General features: G+C 44.7%; 1 protein-coding gene across 5 annotated transcripts in view; it reads right to left on the reverse strand.

Annotated features, from left to right (window-relative positions):
- DOCK11 (dedicator of cytokinesis 11) overlaps positions 1-19,074 on the reverse strand; it is a 1,133,414-nt gene that overhangs the window by 922,241 nt on the left and 192,099 nt on the right. For all 5 annotated transcript variants that reach the window (XM_086918718.1, XM_086918717.1, XM_086918722.1 and 2 more), the window contains 2 exons: positions 6,786-6,902; positions 1,098-1,187 (listed from right to left, as the gene is read on the reverse strand). In XM_086918718.1, coding sequence (XP_086774844.1) covers positions 1,098-1,187; positions 6,786-6,902 — 207 coding nt within the window. The remainder of the gene's footprint in view (positions 1-1,097; positions 1,188-6,785; positions 6,903-19,074) is intronic.

Consider the following 19,074-nt stretch of genomic DNA (forward strand, 5'->3'; position numbering starts at 1 on the left):
CACATTCACAAACTACCTGAAAACATCACTCTAGCCTTTTGTTCACATGACAGGCAATCATAGGACTGCCAAAAACAAGCACATCAGAGATCAAAATAATATCTTTTATATATATATATATATAGAGATAGATAGATAGATATATATATGTTTTTATATTTACAGGGTCAAAGGAAACACTGATTGTAAACTGGGACAGAACCGGTCGAATTAAGAGACTTTTTCACAAAGGCATTTTCGTGTACTAACCTTAAATGCCTTCAAGTACTGGCCCCAAAACATAAAAAATGGGAATAAAATGGGAATATGTATATACATTCAGTACAAATAGAAAGGACTAAGCCCTATTTGCATATTTACTAATAGAGAGTTTGGTGTTCTGGAGCCAATTCACAAAGGACCCAAGGGTACCTACAAGTATACTCTTGAAGTACTACTTCCCATAATCATAACTCCTTTTGCGCATGGGCACCAGTGTGTTCATTCGCTCCTGTGATATGCCAAGCAGAGATGAATGTTAAGAAAAAAAAATGCTTTCTCAACCAGACTAGATACAATGTTGAAAAGTAAATCATGTGCCCATAACTGTGAATCAAGAGATAACAATACCATATTTGCAAATATATACAAGCCTGGGAGCAGTGATGTTTCGGTGTCTTAGTTTCAAATTTGCACCTACTATAGAAAAAGAAAATGGACACGGACATTTCACCTTCAGTGCCATACACTGTCCCTCAGCTTTAGTTTTTAATTTTCCTGGGATCATTGAGGAAACAGGAATAGATCCAAACTAATTAGTGCTCTCAGGAGCATCCTGCCAGAATCGGTAACACCTGCAGTTTTTAATCGAAGCATGAAAGCCACATTTATTGAGCCCTAGACTTTAAAGCAGTATTGTAAATATACCTGAATAGCATGTTAACATACCGCCTCTTCCCTCTGGAAATATCATGCAGGCAGCATTGCCCATTACCATTCCTATAGCTAATAAAACTCAATTGGCAACTAAAAAACTTTCGGAATGTTCTACGATGTGGAAAACCAGTGGGCAATGATGGTCTTTGTAAACAGAATGCGTCCTGTCAATTTGTACAAACCTCCTTGACGAATAGGCTCTCTGCCTTCTTTTCTGCATCTTCGGGAACTGTCGAGAGTACCGTCCTCCACTGACGACCTACTGTTGAGATCTAGAAACAAGCATACGCTAATGAGCACTACAGGAAAACCCCAATGTTTATCATAGCACATGAATAATAACATGAAGAACCCTGCAGACAATAGAAACATCCACACAAAGCTTTGCAGGTGGCTGAGAAGGGGGCTTTCATCTGAATAATCACACCAGAAAAGACATCTTCATTTTGTAAAAAGGACATCCCCTTAGGCAGTCACTGTAAATCTGGGCTTTCGTTTCATCAAAGACATTATGAGGCAGATTTACAAGCCCCTTGCACCTCTTTTATGCCGCGGTTGCGATACTTTTGTGACGCAGCAGAGGCGCAAAAGATGCGCCATGCTGTGAAGTATTTACAATGTGACGCATCTGGGAGATGGGTCACGTTGTAAAGCCCTGCTCCAGAAGAAGGCGCTCCTGAGCAGGGGGAGCGTTCCAGTGCAGGAACGCCTCCTAAAAGTGGCTGAGTGAAATCTACAAGATTTCACTCAGTCACTTTTGAGCCCATGCTGCGTCAAAACCCTGCGCCTGCTTGAAGCAGGCGTACCGATTGACGCAGCATTGTAAGGATAGGGCCCCCCAGAGCATTGCTGGAGCTGCGTCGTGCTTGTGACGTAACTCCAGCAATGCACCGCCTTTACGGCACAGATGCGCCGCATTTACAATGCGTCGCACCATGGGGGCGGAGGCCCGGCGCACCATAACTGGTGCATCCCTGCTGATATGCGGGGCTGCAGTACAAAAGGGGTTGGTGATGGACGGAGCTTCTGAATCAATCAGACACTCACACCCAGTCAAGAGATCTGGGTTTAATCCATCACCGTTCTTTAGCCCACTCCGCCACCCCAGTTCAGACATGGCTATATGCAAATCAGTCTGACCCTGTGCCTCATGGGAACAGTGCAGCCCGAACTGTCAAGCCATGTCTTCCCTGGACCGGAAACAAGCTTCCGAGGACCGGTTTCTGGCATTCCAGCCTTCTTCAGCCCGGCTTGCTTGAATCCAGTGGCAAAGTGAGCAAGGGACTCACGTCTGAGTATACCCTGCCACACTTATGGTGGCCAAAAGGGGTACAAAAGGGGTTGGTGATGGACGGAGCTTCTGAATCAATCAGACACTCACACCCAGTCAAGAGATCTGGGTTTAATCCATCACCGTTCTTTAGCCCACTCTGCCACCCCAGTTCAGACATGGCTATATGCAAATCAGTCTGACCCTGTGCCTCATGGGAACAGTGCAGCCCGAACTGCCAAGTCATGTCTTCCCTGGACCGGAAACAAGCTTCCGAGGACCGGTTTCTGGCATTCCAGCCTTCTTCAGCCCGGCTTGCTTGAATCCAGTGGCAAAGTGAGCAAGGGACTCACGTCTGAGTATACCCTGCCACACTTATGGTGGCCAAAAGCGGTACAAGAGAGGTTGGTGATGGACGGAGCTTCTGAATCAATCAGACACTCACACCCAGTCAAGAGATCTGGGTTTAATCCATCACCGTTCTTTAGCCCACTCTGCCACCCCAGTTCAGACATGGCTATATGCAAATCAGTCTGACCCTGTGCCTCATGGGAACAGTGCAGCCCGAACTGCCAAGCCATGTCTTCCCTGGACCGGAAACAAGCTTCCGAGGACCGGTTTCTGGCATTCCAGCCTTCTTCAGCCCGGCTTGCTTGAATCCAGTGGCAAAGTGAGCAAAGGACTCACGTCTGAGTATACCCTGCCACACTTATGGTGGCCAAAAGGGGTACAAAAGGGGTTGGTGATGGACGGAGCTTCTGAATCAATCAGACACTCACACCCAGTCAAGAGATCTGGGTTTAATCCATCACCGTTCTTTAGCCCACTCTGCCACCCCAGTTCAGACATGGCTATATGCAAATCAGTCTGACCCTGTGCCTCATGGGAATAGTGCAGCCCGAACTGCCAAGCCATGTCTTCCCTGGACCAGAAACAAGCTTCCGAGGACCGGTTTCTGGCATTCCAGCCTTCTTCAGCCCGGCTTGCTTGAATCCAGTGGCAGAGTGAGCAAGGGACTCACGTCTGAGTATACCCTGCCACACTTATGGTGGCCAAAAGCGGTACAAAAGGGGTTGGTGATGGACGGAGCTTCTGAATCAATCAGACACTCACACCCAGTCAAGAGATCTGGGTTTAATCCATCACCGTTCTTTAGCCCACTCTGTCACCCCAGTTCAGACATGGCTATATGCAAATCAGTCTGACCCTGTGCCTCATGGGAACAGTGCAGCCCGAACTGCCAAGCCATGTCTTCCCTGGACTGGAAACAAGCTTCCGAGGACCGGTTTCTGGCATTCCAGCCTTCTTCAGCCCGGCTTGCTTGAATCCAGTGGCAAAGTGAGCAAGGGACTCACGTCTGAGTATACCCTGCCACACTTATGGTGGCCAAAAGGGGTACAAAAGGGGTTGGTGATGGACGGAGCTTCGGAATCAATCAGACACTCACACCCAGTCAAGAGATCTGGGTTTAACCCATCACCGTTCTTTAGCCCACTCTGCCACCCCAGTTCAGACATGGCTATATGCAAATCAGTCTGACCCTGTGCCTCATGGGAATAGTGCAGCCCGAACTGCCAAGCCATGTCTTCCCTGGACCGGAAACAAGCTTCTGAGGACCGGTTTCTGGCATTCAAGCCTTCTTCAGCCCGGCTTGCTTGAATCCAGTGGCAAAGTGAGCAAGGGACTCACGTCTGAGTATACCCTGCCACACTTATGGTGGCCAAAAGCGGTACAAAAGGGGTTGGTGATGGACGGAGCTTCTGAATCAATCAGACACTCACACCCAGTCAAGAGATCTGGGTTTAATTCATCACCGTTCTTTAGCCCACTCTGCCACCCCAGTTCAGACATGGCTATATGTAAATCAGTCTGACCCTGTGCCTCATGGGAACAGTGCAGCCCGAACTGCCAAGCCATGTCTTCCCTGGAACGGAAACAAGCTTCCGAGGACCGGTTTCTGGCATTCCAGCCTTCTTCAGCCCGGCTTGCTTGAATCCAGTGGCAAAATGAGCAAGGGACTCACGTCTGAGTATACCCTGCCACACTTATGGTGGCCAAAAGCGGTACAAAAGGGGTTGATGATGGATGGAGCTTCTGAATCAATCAGACACTCACACCCAGTCAAAAGATCTGGGTTTAATCCATCACCGTTCTTTAGCCCACTCTGCCACCCCAGTTCAGACATGGCTATATGCAAATCAGTCTGACCCTGTGCCTCATGGGAACAGTGCAGCCCGAACTGCCAAGCCACGTCTTCCCTGGGCCGGAAACAAGCTTCCGAGGACCGGTTTCTGGCATTCCAGCCTTCTTCAGCCCGGCTTGCTTGAATCCAGTGGCAAAATGAGCAAGGGACTCACATCTGAGTATACCCTGCCACACTTATGGTGGCCAAAAGTGGTACAAAAGGGGTTGGTGATGGACGGAGCTTCTGAATCAATCAGACACTCACACCCAGTCAAGAGATCTGGGGTTTAATCCATCACCGTTCTTTAGCCCACTCTGCCACCCCAGTTCAGACATGGCTATATGCAAATCAGTCTGACCCTGTGCCTCATGGGAACAGTGCAGCCCGAACTGCCAAGCCATGTCTTCCCTGGACCGGAAACAAGCTTCCGAGGACCGGTTTCTGGCATTCCAGCCTTCTTCAGCCCGGCTTGCTTGAATCCAGTGGCAAAGTGAGCAAGGGACTCACGTCTGAGTATACCCTGCCACACTTATGGTGGCCAAAAGCGGTACAAAATGGGTTGGTGATGGACGGAGCTTCTGAATCAATCAGACACTCACACCCAGTCAAGAGATCTGGGTTTAATCCATCACCGTTCTTTAGCCCACTCTGCCACCCTAGTTTAGACATGGCTATATGCAAATCAGTCTGACCCTGTGCCTCATGGGAACAGTGGAGCCCGAACTGCCAAGCCATGTCTTCCCTGGACCGGAACAAGCTTCTGAGGACCGGTTTCCGGCATTCCAGCTTCTTCAGCCCGGCTTGCTTGAATCCAGTGGCAAAGTGAGCAAGGGACTCACGTCTGAGTATACCCTGCCACACTGAGGCCCAGATCCTTGTACTTGGGTGAATGTATGACATTGTTCTACATTCTGTCCATCAACTGTGTTTTTTGCAATTTTCACCCCGAGTGTGCTGGGTATACTCAGACGTGAGTCCCAGGCTCTCCACACCACTGGAGTCAAGCTATCCAGGCTGATGAAGGCTGATAGCCAGAAACCGGTCCTTGGATGCTTGATTCCGGTCTGGGAAAGACATGGCTTGGTAGTTCGGACTGGACTGTTCCCATGAGGCAAAGGGTCAGAGCTGATTTGCATATAGCCAGTGTCTAACCCAAGGTGGTGTGGAGTGCAAAAAAACGGTGGATTTAGGCCCAGATCCTTGTAATGGGGTGAATGTATGACATTGTTCTACATTCTGTCCATCAACTGTGTTTTTTGCGATATGCGGGGCTGCGCCAGTTATTGTAAATCTGCCCCTAGATATTTACACAACATCTTATATTGAAATCCTTAACATAATCCTTGTGAGGGTAACTGTTGATCCTCCTTTGATTGACTTAAAGACACATCTTCCTTTGGATGAACAGTATCGTGTAGTGAGTCTGTGAACATCTGGAACTTCCTTTGCAGACATATCTTTAATTAGAAACATTAACGTATCCCTGGAGAGAGGGTGTGGTTAGTTTTCCTTTGACTGATATCATCAGAAATTTGCAGATACATCTTTCATTGGAAAAATCAACATATCCATCATCGTGTTACTCCGTATTGGAATTTTTCTATTATCGATTTTAGAGACTTACAGACACATTGACATATCCTTTATGTGGCCTCAGTAAATATGTGCTTTTCTGTGATTTGGTCACATTAGAAACCTACGTGCGACCACGGGGGGGTCACTATATAAATGGGCTTTCTTTAGATTGATCACATCAGAATCTCAAAACACAGTGTCAATGCCAGTCTCGTTCTTCCAGTGATTACTCACATTAGTACTTTAAAAGCGGATGTTCCATTGTACACATCAATATATCTGAGAAGGGGTGGCTGCACATTAGGACATTACAGAAACATCTTCAATTGGAAATGCGCATTGACAAAGCTAATAAGGCTGTGTTCAAGCTGTTAGAGAATGCAGCTTTCGCAAATTAAAGCAAGGCACATGGGAAGGAGCCAGCAGAGGGCAACAGTTGTCCCTCATTAAATTCAATGCAAGTACTGGCATTGGGGTACAGGCGACACTTATACAATTGCATTAGGTGAGAGAGGAATACTCCACCTGGATGATCACAACATGATTAACAAAGTCTCAAGCCAATGGCTGAATGAGGTTGGTTGAAGAAAATCAATGGGGCAGATACAAAGCCCACTCTGTTTTGTTAGCAATAGGTCATCCTGATATTCCTTTAACTGATCATATTGAAACTTTACAGACGTACTCAATAGGAAAGAGCAGCATATTACTTAGGAAATCAATGTGGGTCTGATTCTTCCTATAATCGATCTCACTGGAGCCTAACATGGAAACATCAAGATGCCTCAAAGGGGTCACTGCAAATCAAGGTTTTTCTGTTTGATGACAATAGAAACTTACAGACACGTCTTCCATGGGAAACATCAACATATCCCTCAGAGGGTCGCTGTAAATCTGGGCTTTCCTTTGATGGATTACATTTTCATAGTCCAGAGGCTCAACCATTCTTCTTTTTTCCTACATAGCAGGCGGGAAAAAAGAACAAACAAAAAATTGTTTGACTAAAGTAGTGACATTTGACTGCTTCATCATGAACTGTGTATTCTACTTCTAAAAATAAGTCAACATTATTGCATCATGCAAGCAAAGTCTGTCCACCCCTCTGCATGCTCATGTACCTTACAACCCAGATTTCACATTTTTCAACACAGAGAAATATATACACAGAGCAGGTGTGTCCCATAGCAGAAATGTGATTCTGGTCGAAAATGATATAACTGGCATCCCTCAAGTATGTATTTAACTCTTTCTTCACTCTAGCATCTCAGTTGGAATCATACCGGACACCTACCGAAAAAACCTTTTATCCAACCTCCAGCGGATGGCATCCAGATAACTTCTACCCACACAATCTCCCTCCACAAAAACTGAGTTTTATTTCTGCAAATAGAGGTCGTGCTGGGGGAATAATGTGCCCGAGGGCCTCCTGGGACTTGCAGAGGTTTCCGAGATAAAATGAATGGACTCGCACATTAACGAGGATCGGGGGATGGATGCGGTCTCCATGAAATGCGGGTTTCACACAGTGAACGAGAGCAGATATGAGGTTTCCATGCATGCTCCTCAAAACAAATGCAAATGGCTGGCTTGGACCGTGGAGACAGAGGGCCCATGCATTGAGAGGAGTGGAGGCTACGGGTTCAGAAGACCATGCTTTGGGGCTTTTTAATTTTCCTCAAGCAGTGCAGTGTGAGGTGTGTTGGTTAGTTGTTGCTAACACGGAAGACCCCCCCCCCCCACACAAAGCTATGAAAAGAGACAGAGTAGCAAATTATTAGCAAAAAGTTGCAGCAAGTAATGACTGCTCCAACCCATGGTGACCAATGCAATGTAATGCACCATAGAAGCACAGCATTGAACCTGAGATGATTAGCTAAGTGTTGAAGGAAGTCTCCAGCTTGCATGTGTGCTCTGTGGTGTCTGTTCATGGAAACCGAGAAGGTGTTTGATACACTGGCTGCAATTCATGTTAAGGGCGTTATATCAAATACATCTTGGGTCCAGGATTATCAAATCCTAATGCTGTTATACACTAAACCACTTGCCTGAGTCAGTACTCAGATACTGATGTTCGGAAGCTTGGAACTAGAAAGGCATGAAAGGAAGAGATGTCCATTTTCACCAAAGTGGTTTGTTCTGACTTTGTGTGTGTACTTTGTAGTAGTAACGACAAATCTGGCTTATTGATTGGGGAGTGAAGGAGGATATCATCTTTTCGTATGGGGATAACATACTGGTGTACCTCAGGGATCACACTCGATATTAAAAGAGATCTAGATAACTGAATTGCCATACTCGCTCAGGATTAATTGGGACACGTCAATTCTACTTTCAACTGACTGATAGGCAGAAGCAGACAGAAGCCTATTTCCAGTTTTGTCCTTGCAGTGGAAAGCAGTGTATATGCATGTTTGCGCGTCATGAAAACGTGCACTGGTTTACTGATGCTTAGGTTAAGCCTAGACATAATTGGGGCTAATTGCAAACTGCATTTTGTTGTACATATAGTAGTACTACAAAACATACTTCAAAATGCTCTTCACAAACGTACATGCAGAGTTTAAACCTCCAGCTCTCCTACACCTATATGTGCGGAGATGTCTGCCCCAACTGCAGAATCTACGCAAAAGAGGGTATACATTTTACTAGTAAATGTAGGAGGGACACAGGGTAGTTAATGGAAAAAGGCTAATATTATATAATAAGGAGCAAAGTATTAGGGAGGAGTAAGGAGGGAATTAGGGAGGGTCAGGGAGGGTCAAGGAGGTGTTGAGGGAGGGGTGTCAACTCACCCACCAAAGTGCAGGCCTATATCTATTCACAAACTGCACTTCTATAGTTACTACAGACAAACAGGGTCCCAAAACAGTAGTAAAGTATTCCAGGTCAGAGCTGGAGTAAGTCCATCACGAAATATGGTCAACCACTCATATTGCAACCACCTCTCAGAGAAAATAATAGATTTAGAGACTTAAATAAATCGCCAGAGGAAATAATGTTAACTTAAATTATTTTAAATAGTAAAAGCAATAAATAAATATAAATTAATGTTAAAAATAGTACATCATTGTATTTAAATGATTAAATATTTTAGTAAACTTTTAGCATTTCAAATGTAATGTAAAAATCAATATCATTAACATAATCGGTAAAATAATTCATATTTTTACTATGCATTAATTAATAAAAGTGATGTATAGAATGTATTTAAAGAAATATAATTATATTTACAAAATGTATTGTTACAATAATTTTTAAATGCAAACAAGCTATTAAAATATTTTCTAATAAAAATAAATAAACATTTGTACTATTTGAATTTATTTTTTAGAAATAACTTATATTTATTTATTTGTTTAACTACTTTAAATAATGTAAGTATTCACTATATTGGTTGAAGTTGGAAGGGGATCATGAAGATGAATGAAACTAGACATTGTGCAGTTTAGTTGTGTTAATGCCACCTTCCACTCCCTGACATGCATGGCTTCTATTTAGAGCCACAGCTCTAATATGTAATTTAGTTGGTTTTTAGAGAAGCAAGGAATTGATAGAAGCATAAGTGGTGATATACATAAGGGTGCCCGGAAGGAGCAATTGCTCTTCTCCTTTGCCCCATGAATTTGCAGCCTCCACATGTAGCCAATTCAGCATCTCAGCAGTGAAAATGGGTGATGATGAAAGTTTGTAGTGACACCTTGTTTTCTTCCTCCATACATTGACTCCCTAACTGTTGGAGGGCAACAAAGGGCACGCAGGCATAGTCATTGCTTAAAAGTGGAAGGCAGCTGAGAAGATTGGAAATCTTTTGATGAATGGACATTTAACACCATTGTCTAAGGTCCAAGATATATTAATGCTATATGCCAGTTCATACATTACAGTAGATTGCTCAAAGTGACAAAAGATACGTGTGACTTATTCCATAGAACAACAGTGGAATTCAACACTCTGGATGAATTAATTAATTAAGGAGGTTTTTATAAAGAGCATCAACTATCCAATTTAGGGTGTCCTGAAGCTACAAAACACTGAGAAACAGAGCCCAGAAATAATGTTAAGTGGAATTAAAAAGCCATGTATTATGGAATATTGAAACAGATGAAGCATGACTTCCCCAGGTAGAGAATTTCAGTGCTTAATTAAGTGTTAGACCGAAACCTGTGTACTTCTCCTCTACTGTTTGCTGAAATTCATTTTTGGCGGCCTTAGGAATTAGTGACCTTTACACTGCTAACCAGTGCTAAAGTGCTTGTGCTTGCTCCTTTAAAGATGGTAAAATAGACACCTAATTGGCACAGTTAATTCACTTGTAAGTCCCTGGTAAAGAGGTATGACCTAAACCCAGGACTGGTAATTAAATGCTACTAGTGAATGTATGACATTGTTCTGCATTCTGTCCAACAATTGTTCTTTTTGCATTTGTCACCCGAGTGGGACGGTTATGCCCAGACGTGGGTTCTGTGCTATCAATGCCACTGTAGTCAAGCTATCCTGGCTGATGAGGGTTGAAACCCCAAAACCGGTCACAAAATGCTTGTTTCCAGTCCAGAGAGGACCTGGCCTGGCAGTTCGGGTGGACTGTTCCCATTGGGTGCAGAGTCAAGACTTATTTGCATATGGCTGGGTCCAAACTGGAATGGTATGGTGAGCAAAAAAACGATGGATTTAGGCCCACATCTCTGTACTGGGGTGAATGTATGACATTGTTCTGCATTCTGTCAGTTAATTATTCTTTTTAAACTAGTAGGCCAGCAGAACTTATTGTGCCATCCACTTAGATAGCCCTTTAAACCATGTCTTGGGTCTGCCACTGCAGCCTGTTTGAAGTTTTAAACTGTCAATTTTGCCTGTCAAAATAAACATTTTGCCAGGCCTAAACCTCCCTTTTTTTAAAAATACAAATAAGCCCCCTCTAAGGTAGGTCTTAAACAGCCCATAGAGTAGGGTGGATTATGTTTGAAAAGTTGGTCATGTACTTTTAAGTTTTACATGTCCTGAAAGTGAAAAACTTCTATGTTTGTTTTACATTAAAATGAGGCCTACCTTTCCCATAGGATAATACTGGGTTACTTATTATATTTATTAAGTGCTAACATTTGAATAGAAATAGGTAGCAATGTCCTGTTTGATCTCAAAAGAATTGTCATTTAAAGTCCTCTTTATTGGTAAAGTCAAATTTTATTACACAATTCTGAAAATGACAACATTAGAAAGTTGGCATTTTCTTGTCCTAACTATTTGGTGCCTGCAACCTGTGTCCTGGGTCACATGACTGAATGTTGTTGGCAAATGGCTTTTGTGTATTCCTCCCAGACAGTGAGATATAGAGCGGTTAGATGTTGGCAAGATAGGCCATCCTGCCAGTATATGAGGGGCAGAGCTGTTCCCCACCCCACTTGCATTTAAAAGGAGCTACCTCAAGCACACTCACAAAGAACTTCACACCAGTTCTTCCTCACCCTAGACCTCTTGGAGCCTCAGCAGTAGAGGAAGGAAAATTCCAGAAGTGAGAGGAAGTCTATACATTTTTCCCGCTTCAATGGCTGGCATCAGGAATAAATATTGGACCATCAGACCAACTCTTCTGTTCACTCCTGGACCATGCAAAGGATTCCCATAAAAACTACAATACCCCTCAGAGGACAGTCCGGCTGCTAGAGTACTGCTTTGTACCTCAGAGGACTGCCCTGCTGCTACCAGAGAACTGCTCTGCCTTTGAAGACTGTCTTGTACCCTCAAAGGACTGTCCTGCTACTTGAGGCTTGCCTTGCTGCTTGATCCCAGGTCTACCAGAGGGACTCCAAGCGCTAGTTGGCTGGCAACCTTGAAGACGCACCAGGACCATGCCTCAATTGAGTCCTGCCTTCCAAGTGGTAACCCAAAAGCCCTGGACCCTTATAAGTGATAATAAAGGGCCCAAAACAGCCAGAAATTGAAACGTAGGACTTAAAATGATTTCCACCAAAATTTGGCCTTAGGTCCAACAAAAGACTAGCACTTACAAGCTCACTAATCCACACAAGGTGCATTGCTGTTCGCCCTGAGTTTGTAATAGCTGCGAGTTCCTCCTTCTCTGCACCACCAAATTCTGTTCTGCGGCTCTTCCTTGGAAGTGTATCCAGCCTCGTGGAGCCTTCGTCCGCTACAACCTGCAGCTTCATCCCGCTTGAGATTTTCAACTTACAAAAAAGTGTCAAAGTCAAAACGCAGATATCTTCACTGTAACTTCATCCACGGCTCCCAACTGATGCCTCTTACTCGAACACTGCCTGTTGACTTGCCCTACTAACCTTTACCTTCTCAGACATTTCTCTTCAAACTTTCTTTTAAGTCTGACGGTAAACACAGACTAGGCTCAATCCACCTCATGTAGCCGAACTAGGATCAATTGTGGTCGCCATAGATTTTAACTTTACCGTGGCTTAGCACAATTAGATTCCTGCGGTTGGTGCTTTGATCTTTTAGGCACTATTTTTCACTAAAAACTTTAAAAATTCATAACTTTGCATTTTTAAAGTTTTTATTGAAAAATAGTGCCTAAAAAATCATAACTTTGTTATGTGATGTTACTTGCAAGACGTGAGATTAGTAAGAAGTGGAAGTCTGAGGACCCCCCCATTCTTAGCTAAACTTTTAAAAAGTATTGTTGTAACAAGTGAATCAGATATGGCCTGTGATATAGGGAGCAGATTTAAGGGCTGGACTCTATTGATGGAATGGAAAGAAAAAACAAGCGGGTCCAATGATTAAGCCAACGTGCTGGAGGCTCTGAAGTTCCCAGTGTCTACTTCCAAGGGCGGTACAGAGAAACGGGAACAGGTATCAGAAACGGCATTCTCCATAATGTAGTATGCCTTCCGCTCTCAGATGGTCATCACAATCAGTATAGAGAGATAGGAAGAGTCTCAATATGAGAACTGGCAATATGAAGACAAAAATAAATAAATCATAACTTTGATTCTACTGATTGGATTTAATTTGTTTTGGTGTTAAATTATTTAATAAAATGTTCTCTATTTGTCTGAATTGGTGTGCAATTTTTCCTGTGTTGTCTTTTCACTTTATTACTGTTTGCTTGCTGCATATTTCCTCTAAGTTAAGGCTTACAGCTATTGTGCCAAGCTATCAGAGAGCTAAGCACAGGTTAATTTAGTAACTTTAGTGGTTCACCCTGGTAGGGATTATGGCTGTTGCTTGAGCGGGGTCTTCCCCGCCCTCAATCAAAAACTCAATTTCCTAACTACAAATGTAATGGAGTGGCTGCCCTACCTAGCACTCCACATGCAGGGAATTTTAAGTATCTTAGCCCTAGCTGATCTTAAAGACCTCTGCAAGGAATATTGATGCACTGTGTTACAAAGATAAATAGAAACAGAATAGTTCAAGGCTCTGAAATTTAGCACCAGTGATATGACTAGAATCGTCTTATGAATAAGGAATTAATGAATCTCCTTACGATGAACAGAAATAGACTGCTGTCTACGTCAGTTCAAAATAAGTTGAGCTGCAGCGTTTTAAACAGTTTGCAAGCAATGAATGAAATACTTTGGGAGCCCCAAATAAAGTGAGTTTCCATAATCAAGTCTAGCTGCCATCATAGCATGAGTCACTGTTTTAAAGATCAAAGGAGGTAAAATATCCCACACCTTCCTGGGAAATTTTAATCTGGAGAAGCAAGTGGCCAAGACTATGGCTACCAGGAATCTAATGGTTAGATCTTTGTCAAATTTCATTCCTAAGTTTCCAACTTGAATGGATCAGGTGGTTGACCAGGTTCATCAGTCCACGAAGCCAATGACCATATGGAGCTGGGTTTGCCAAAGATCAGAATCTATATTTTCTCAGAATTTAATTTGAGGCAGCTGTTTTACATCCACGAAGCCACTGCAGAAAGAGAGTCCTTAAACGTCTCTTCAGTAAAAGTAGTTTCTCTGTGAGGGAGATAATCGGTTGAGTATCATCATAATAAGGTAGATTTGGGAACTCAGAGGAATGCACAATGTGTGCCAAGGGAGACACATATATGTATGTTGAAGAGCATGGGGCTCAATGAAGAGCCCTAAAGTACTCTTTGTTAAAGCTGAATGGCGGCAGATTTGTAGAAGGAAAGAACGACCATCTGGTTATGGCCACACAAAAAAGAACAAAGTGACTTTAGTGCTAAGCCAGAGATACTGAGCTGGAAGCCTCTGTCAACCTTAAATTGGCTTAGACACGGAGTAGGACTATTTAATCACTGTATTTAGCACTTAAAAATTATATTCAACCAATGGGTTTCATAGAATAGATGGGAAGCTCTCAAAGCCACAGAACTGGTGCATGATAAACTGTACGCACAAATGAAAAAAAGGTTTGAGCAATACTAGACAGATTGACCTAATTTACCATCTTATGCATTGCATGTAGATGCCCTTTAGGACTGTTCTTTGATTAGTGCATTCTGATGAGCCATTGCTAAAGCACAGAAGTCAAGTTCACCTACAAAGTATGGCTATTGGTCATCATGTCCCCATTTGCTGTCCAGATCAATCAGGGGCAGCATTGACTTTGGCACTGGTGAAATGCTGCATTGCTATGATATGTTATAAATATGTTATAACATGAAAGAGCTTCATTTGCAATTGTCAAGTTTTGATGCGCGCCCCATAAACGAGACAAGGAAAGGTACGTTAGTGGTTTTCACTGACTAGAGGTTATTTATGCATAGCGTCCTATATTCTCTGACATTTTTTTCGTGCATACAATCACAGTGTAAAAGTCCAGTAGGGGCCACAAGGTCTGTGACATTCTACATCTGTTTATGTATCCAATCTGCTTTGACCTGCTTGTGCTGAGTTTCTGTGTTAACCAAGCCTCGTACATCCAAGTAGACCTGCCTCTATTTGCTATGTATGCTGTTTGAAGTGACACTCATACAATGTAATAATCAGATGTTTCTAAAAATGTTTTTTTCACCTAGCGATATGATTGATGGATTTAGCTCTCTCTGCAGGACCATCCCCAAACTTTTGTTTCACCCTCTTGTTTTCTGAACCCATTTTTTGGGGGGGGGCTTTTCAGACTCTGCACACATTTAATTTACTTGTGCCTTTAACAGTTAACTAAATGTGCCGATTGGGTGTAACCCAATTCTAACATGTTTTAGGGAGAGAGCACAACCATTTTAGCACTGGTTAGTAGTGGTAAAGTGTACAGAGTCCTATAGGCCACAAAAAAACAAAATTGATGTTGAGCGAAGCAAAGCCTCACCACCCAGCTTCATCAGAACAGACTCTGCACAAAGCCTCAATGCACAGCTTCTGCAGAATCGACGCAACCTAATGCAAGACCTCACATCATGGCCTTAGTGAAGCCTCACAAAGCAAAACTCCCAGACCACACACAGGGATTCAAAGTATTTTATTTAGCTGGTCTAACTTGGTCATTGTATCCAGCGTGCACTCCACCATGGTCGACCTGAACTTGTCACTTTGTCCCAGTCCAGCATGACCCGATAACTACAGTTGGCACTACGGTTGGCGCTTTGTGCTTTGAAGCACTGTTTTTACTTAAATCTATAAACTGGCATAACTCCTGTTCTACTTATTGGATTTATGTAATTTTGGTCTGAAGTGATCTATTAAAATTTACTCTATTTGTCTAAATTGGTGTGGGATTTTTCTTGTGTTGTGTCTTCACTTTATTGCTGTTTGTGTGCTGCACAAATACTTTACACATTGTCTTTCTAAGTTAAGCCTGGCTTCTTTTGTGCCAAGCTACCAGAGGGTTAAATACAAGTTAATTTAGTGAGGTTTGTGGTTCACCTGACAGGGATTGTGGCTGTGGCTGTTGCTTGAGCAAGGTTAACGACTCACTCAGTCGGCCGCCCTATTTCTCACAGGGATCAGGTGGGTGTTCATCATAACGTATCTTGGCTTGAGAGCATTGAGGAAATCTTTCCAAAAGAGAATGGACAATTTCACAGATGAGAGCATCAGCACTCGCAGCTTGTGTATCTCCCACCGATCTGCTAACTACAGCACACATACAGTTAGATGCAAGAACTTATAATTGCACAGAAATGTCCTGCCAACAAAGGCCATGAGCATGTACTGTAAGCACAAACTGAAGTACGAATAATCTTACCAAATGGGACGGTTTTAGTCACCTGAGGTGAGTTTATCATATTGTAATGTCAGCACTTACCAGGATCTATGGAGCCAAATCTGATACATATTAAATGTCACAATATTCAGTGCAGGGTCACCCAGAAGACTCACGGTATCGCAGCACTTGGCAGAAGCTGCACTGTTGCCCTTTAACAGGTCAAGCAGCCACTGGCTGCCAGCTGAGGAACGAATGCCGCAGCGGTGTGACACACAGGACTGAAGAAAAAGAGCAAATGCTAAGCTGCTAATTCAGGGACAAGTTAGCACTGAAATATAACTGAGTAGGACACTTTTGAACAATAAAAAGGTGATGAGTCCTAATCGGGAGACAACTGCTAGATCTTAAGTTAAGGAAATTCAGACAACGGAGTAATAATCAATTTCTATGTAAAACATCTTCAGCTAGCAAGGATTGGGAAGAGGTACTGTATGCGTCAAAGCTACAGCTTATGACACATCTAGGGAGGAGATCCATCTACATACTGATCCTGGTGCAGAAAAAGCATTGGCACAATATCAAGAGTAAGGATCCCTGGTGACCCAGTCTACACACCCCTGTAGTAGCGCGCACTAGTGTATGCACGTCACGTAAGCCACGTGACGTGCCGCGCCCGCGCAAGGCTACGCAGGCTGCGTAAGTGTTTGGCGCGCAGTACGTTAATTGGCAGTTGAGGCGCGGCGCTCTTCAAGGGTGGACGTGTTTAAATAAAGACAGTTAAACACTACCAGGTTACAGCGTCATCATTGCTGGGGAATCGATAACATTACAATGGCGACGAGGGTGGGATAGACTATCCCTACCCCGCAGTGAACCGACAACGACCAAGCAAGCACCCTGAAGAGCGCGGCAGGGCCGAACAACCTTAAGCTCCTCCAGAGTCAGAACGGCGGGAAGTGGAGGAAGGCACGCGGAGCAGTGAGCCACGAGGTAGCGTCCGCTGGCCAAGGAACGAGCTGGATACCTTGATAAAGAGCGAGGGGGCTGATACAGGTGGTCCCCAGAACCACGCATACAAAGCAGAACGTGATAGTGCGCCAGGAAGCCCCAAGGGCCAAACGAGCCACCAGCCCGCGATCAAGAGCGAAAGAATGAGCATCCAAACAGGATATGCGACAGCGCAGGTGCAATTCCTGCCCAGGCCAGGAGAGCCGCTGATGAAGTGGGAGGATTGGAGAGAGTACATCGACAACTTTATTGGCGTGCTAGAGGACGAGAGCGAAGAGACGTTCAAACCATCAAGAAAAAAACGCATCCTGCTGTTGAACCTAGGCCCGGAAGGTTTGAGTGTATAAAAGCCTGGTGCCGAAGCAAAGGAACAGCACGGACGATGATGTATACGCCCACGCAATCGAGGACCTGAACGAGCACTTCAGACCGGCGGTGTGTGTGTCCGTGGACAGGTTCAATTTTCAACAAAGAAAACAGCGCCCAGGAGAGACGGTAGAGGAGTACGTGGCGGCACTAAAACGGCTGGCGGCCGCGTGCAAGTACGACAACTGGGAGGAAGAGTTCATAAAGGACCAAGTGATAATGCACACCACGTGCACCTCCGTGCAAGACAAGTTGTGGGCCAGCGGAGAAACCACCCTGAAGGATGTGATGGTCATCGTCAAAAGAGCAGAGCTGGCGAGAAGGTGTACGGATGCAACAAAGAAGGAGACGGCGGCCAGCACCATGGTGAATAAGATTGATGAAGACGAGACCCGTAAGGACCACACGACAAAAAAGACAACGGAAAAGAGTGGCGCCAAGTGGAGCAGTAATGGCGGACCTCCAGGAAGGCACGTGGGCACCAACCGGAAACCATGCTACAGGTGCGGAAACTGGACGCACGAGGCGCATGATAAGAAATGTCCGGCATTCCAGGCCAAATGCATGTACTGTGGTATAATCGGACACTTCGAGAAGGTGTGCAGAAAGAAAGCCTCCAAGAACACGGTGAGACTCATCAGCCAGGACAGCGACACGCAGGAAGACACACCGGAGGAGGAAGTAGCCACGGTGCTGGGCATATACGACCAGGTACTGGGAGCGGATGGACAAGTCATGAATGTGGATGGGAAAAGATCTATGAAGCCGGTGTTGGAGATGTCCATAGGAGGAATTGCAATTAGCGTGATAGCAGACACCTGTTCGCCGTACACCATCATCCAGAGGGCCGTGTGGGAGGAGAAGTTCGCACCACGACTAGGCCCGGAACTGGAGAGGTTAGATATCCGCCCAGTCACATACAACGGGGACCGCATACCAATGGCGGAATTCCGGCCACTGAAGTTCGAATTCCGAGGCCGATCGGCCTGCTGCAAGCTCTACGTATCGGAAAAGGGACCATCCGTACTGGGGTGGCTGGACCAGGGTGACCTGGGCATCAAGTTGGATCCCGGGGGTGTGGAGCAGATCTTATTAACTGAACACGAAGTGTGGCCTGACCAAGACAGATGGAGGAAGACATTCCCCAAGGTATTCGGAGGCACGGTGGGAAAACTCGAGAAATTTGCACATAGGATCATCCTGAAGGACAAGGCAGTACCCGTGGCCCACCGAGCCAGAAACATCCCCATCGCAGTGCGAGAGGCGGTGCGAGAGGAGTTCCAAGAGCTGGAGAAGAAAGGGATCATTCAGCCCATCACATGTGCAGAATGGCTAGCGCCACTGGTGGTGGTTAAGAAGCCCAACGGGAAGGTCCGGCTGTGCGTGGACCTCAGGGAGCTAAACAAGAACATTGTAGTAGAAAGATTTCCCCTGCCAGGAATAGAAGAGATGCTGGCCAGCACCCGGGGCATTAAATGGTATTCCACCATTGACTTGACCTCCGCCTACCACCAAATTGCCCTGCATCCGGAGAGCCGCCACCTCACGTCGTTTATCACCCCGTTTGGGTGTTACCAGTTTCTCCGCATGCCATTCGGGCTGGCGTCTGCAGCAGCAGTGTTCCAAAAATTGATGCACCAGCTTTTCCAAAATAAAATAGCACGGG

The sequence above is a fragment of the Lissotriton vulgaris genome, chromosome 4_1, assembly GCF_964263255.1.
Source record: "Lissotriton vulgaris chromosome 4_1, aLisVul1.2, whole genome shotgun sequence".
NCBI lineage: Eukaryota > Metazoa > Chordata > Amphibia > Caudata > Salamandridae > Lissotriton > Lissotriton vulgaris.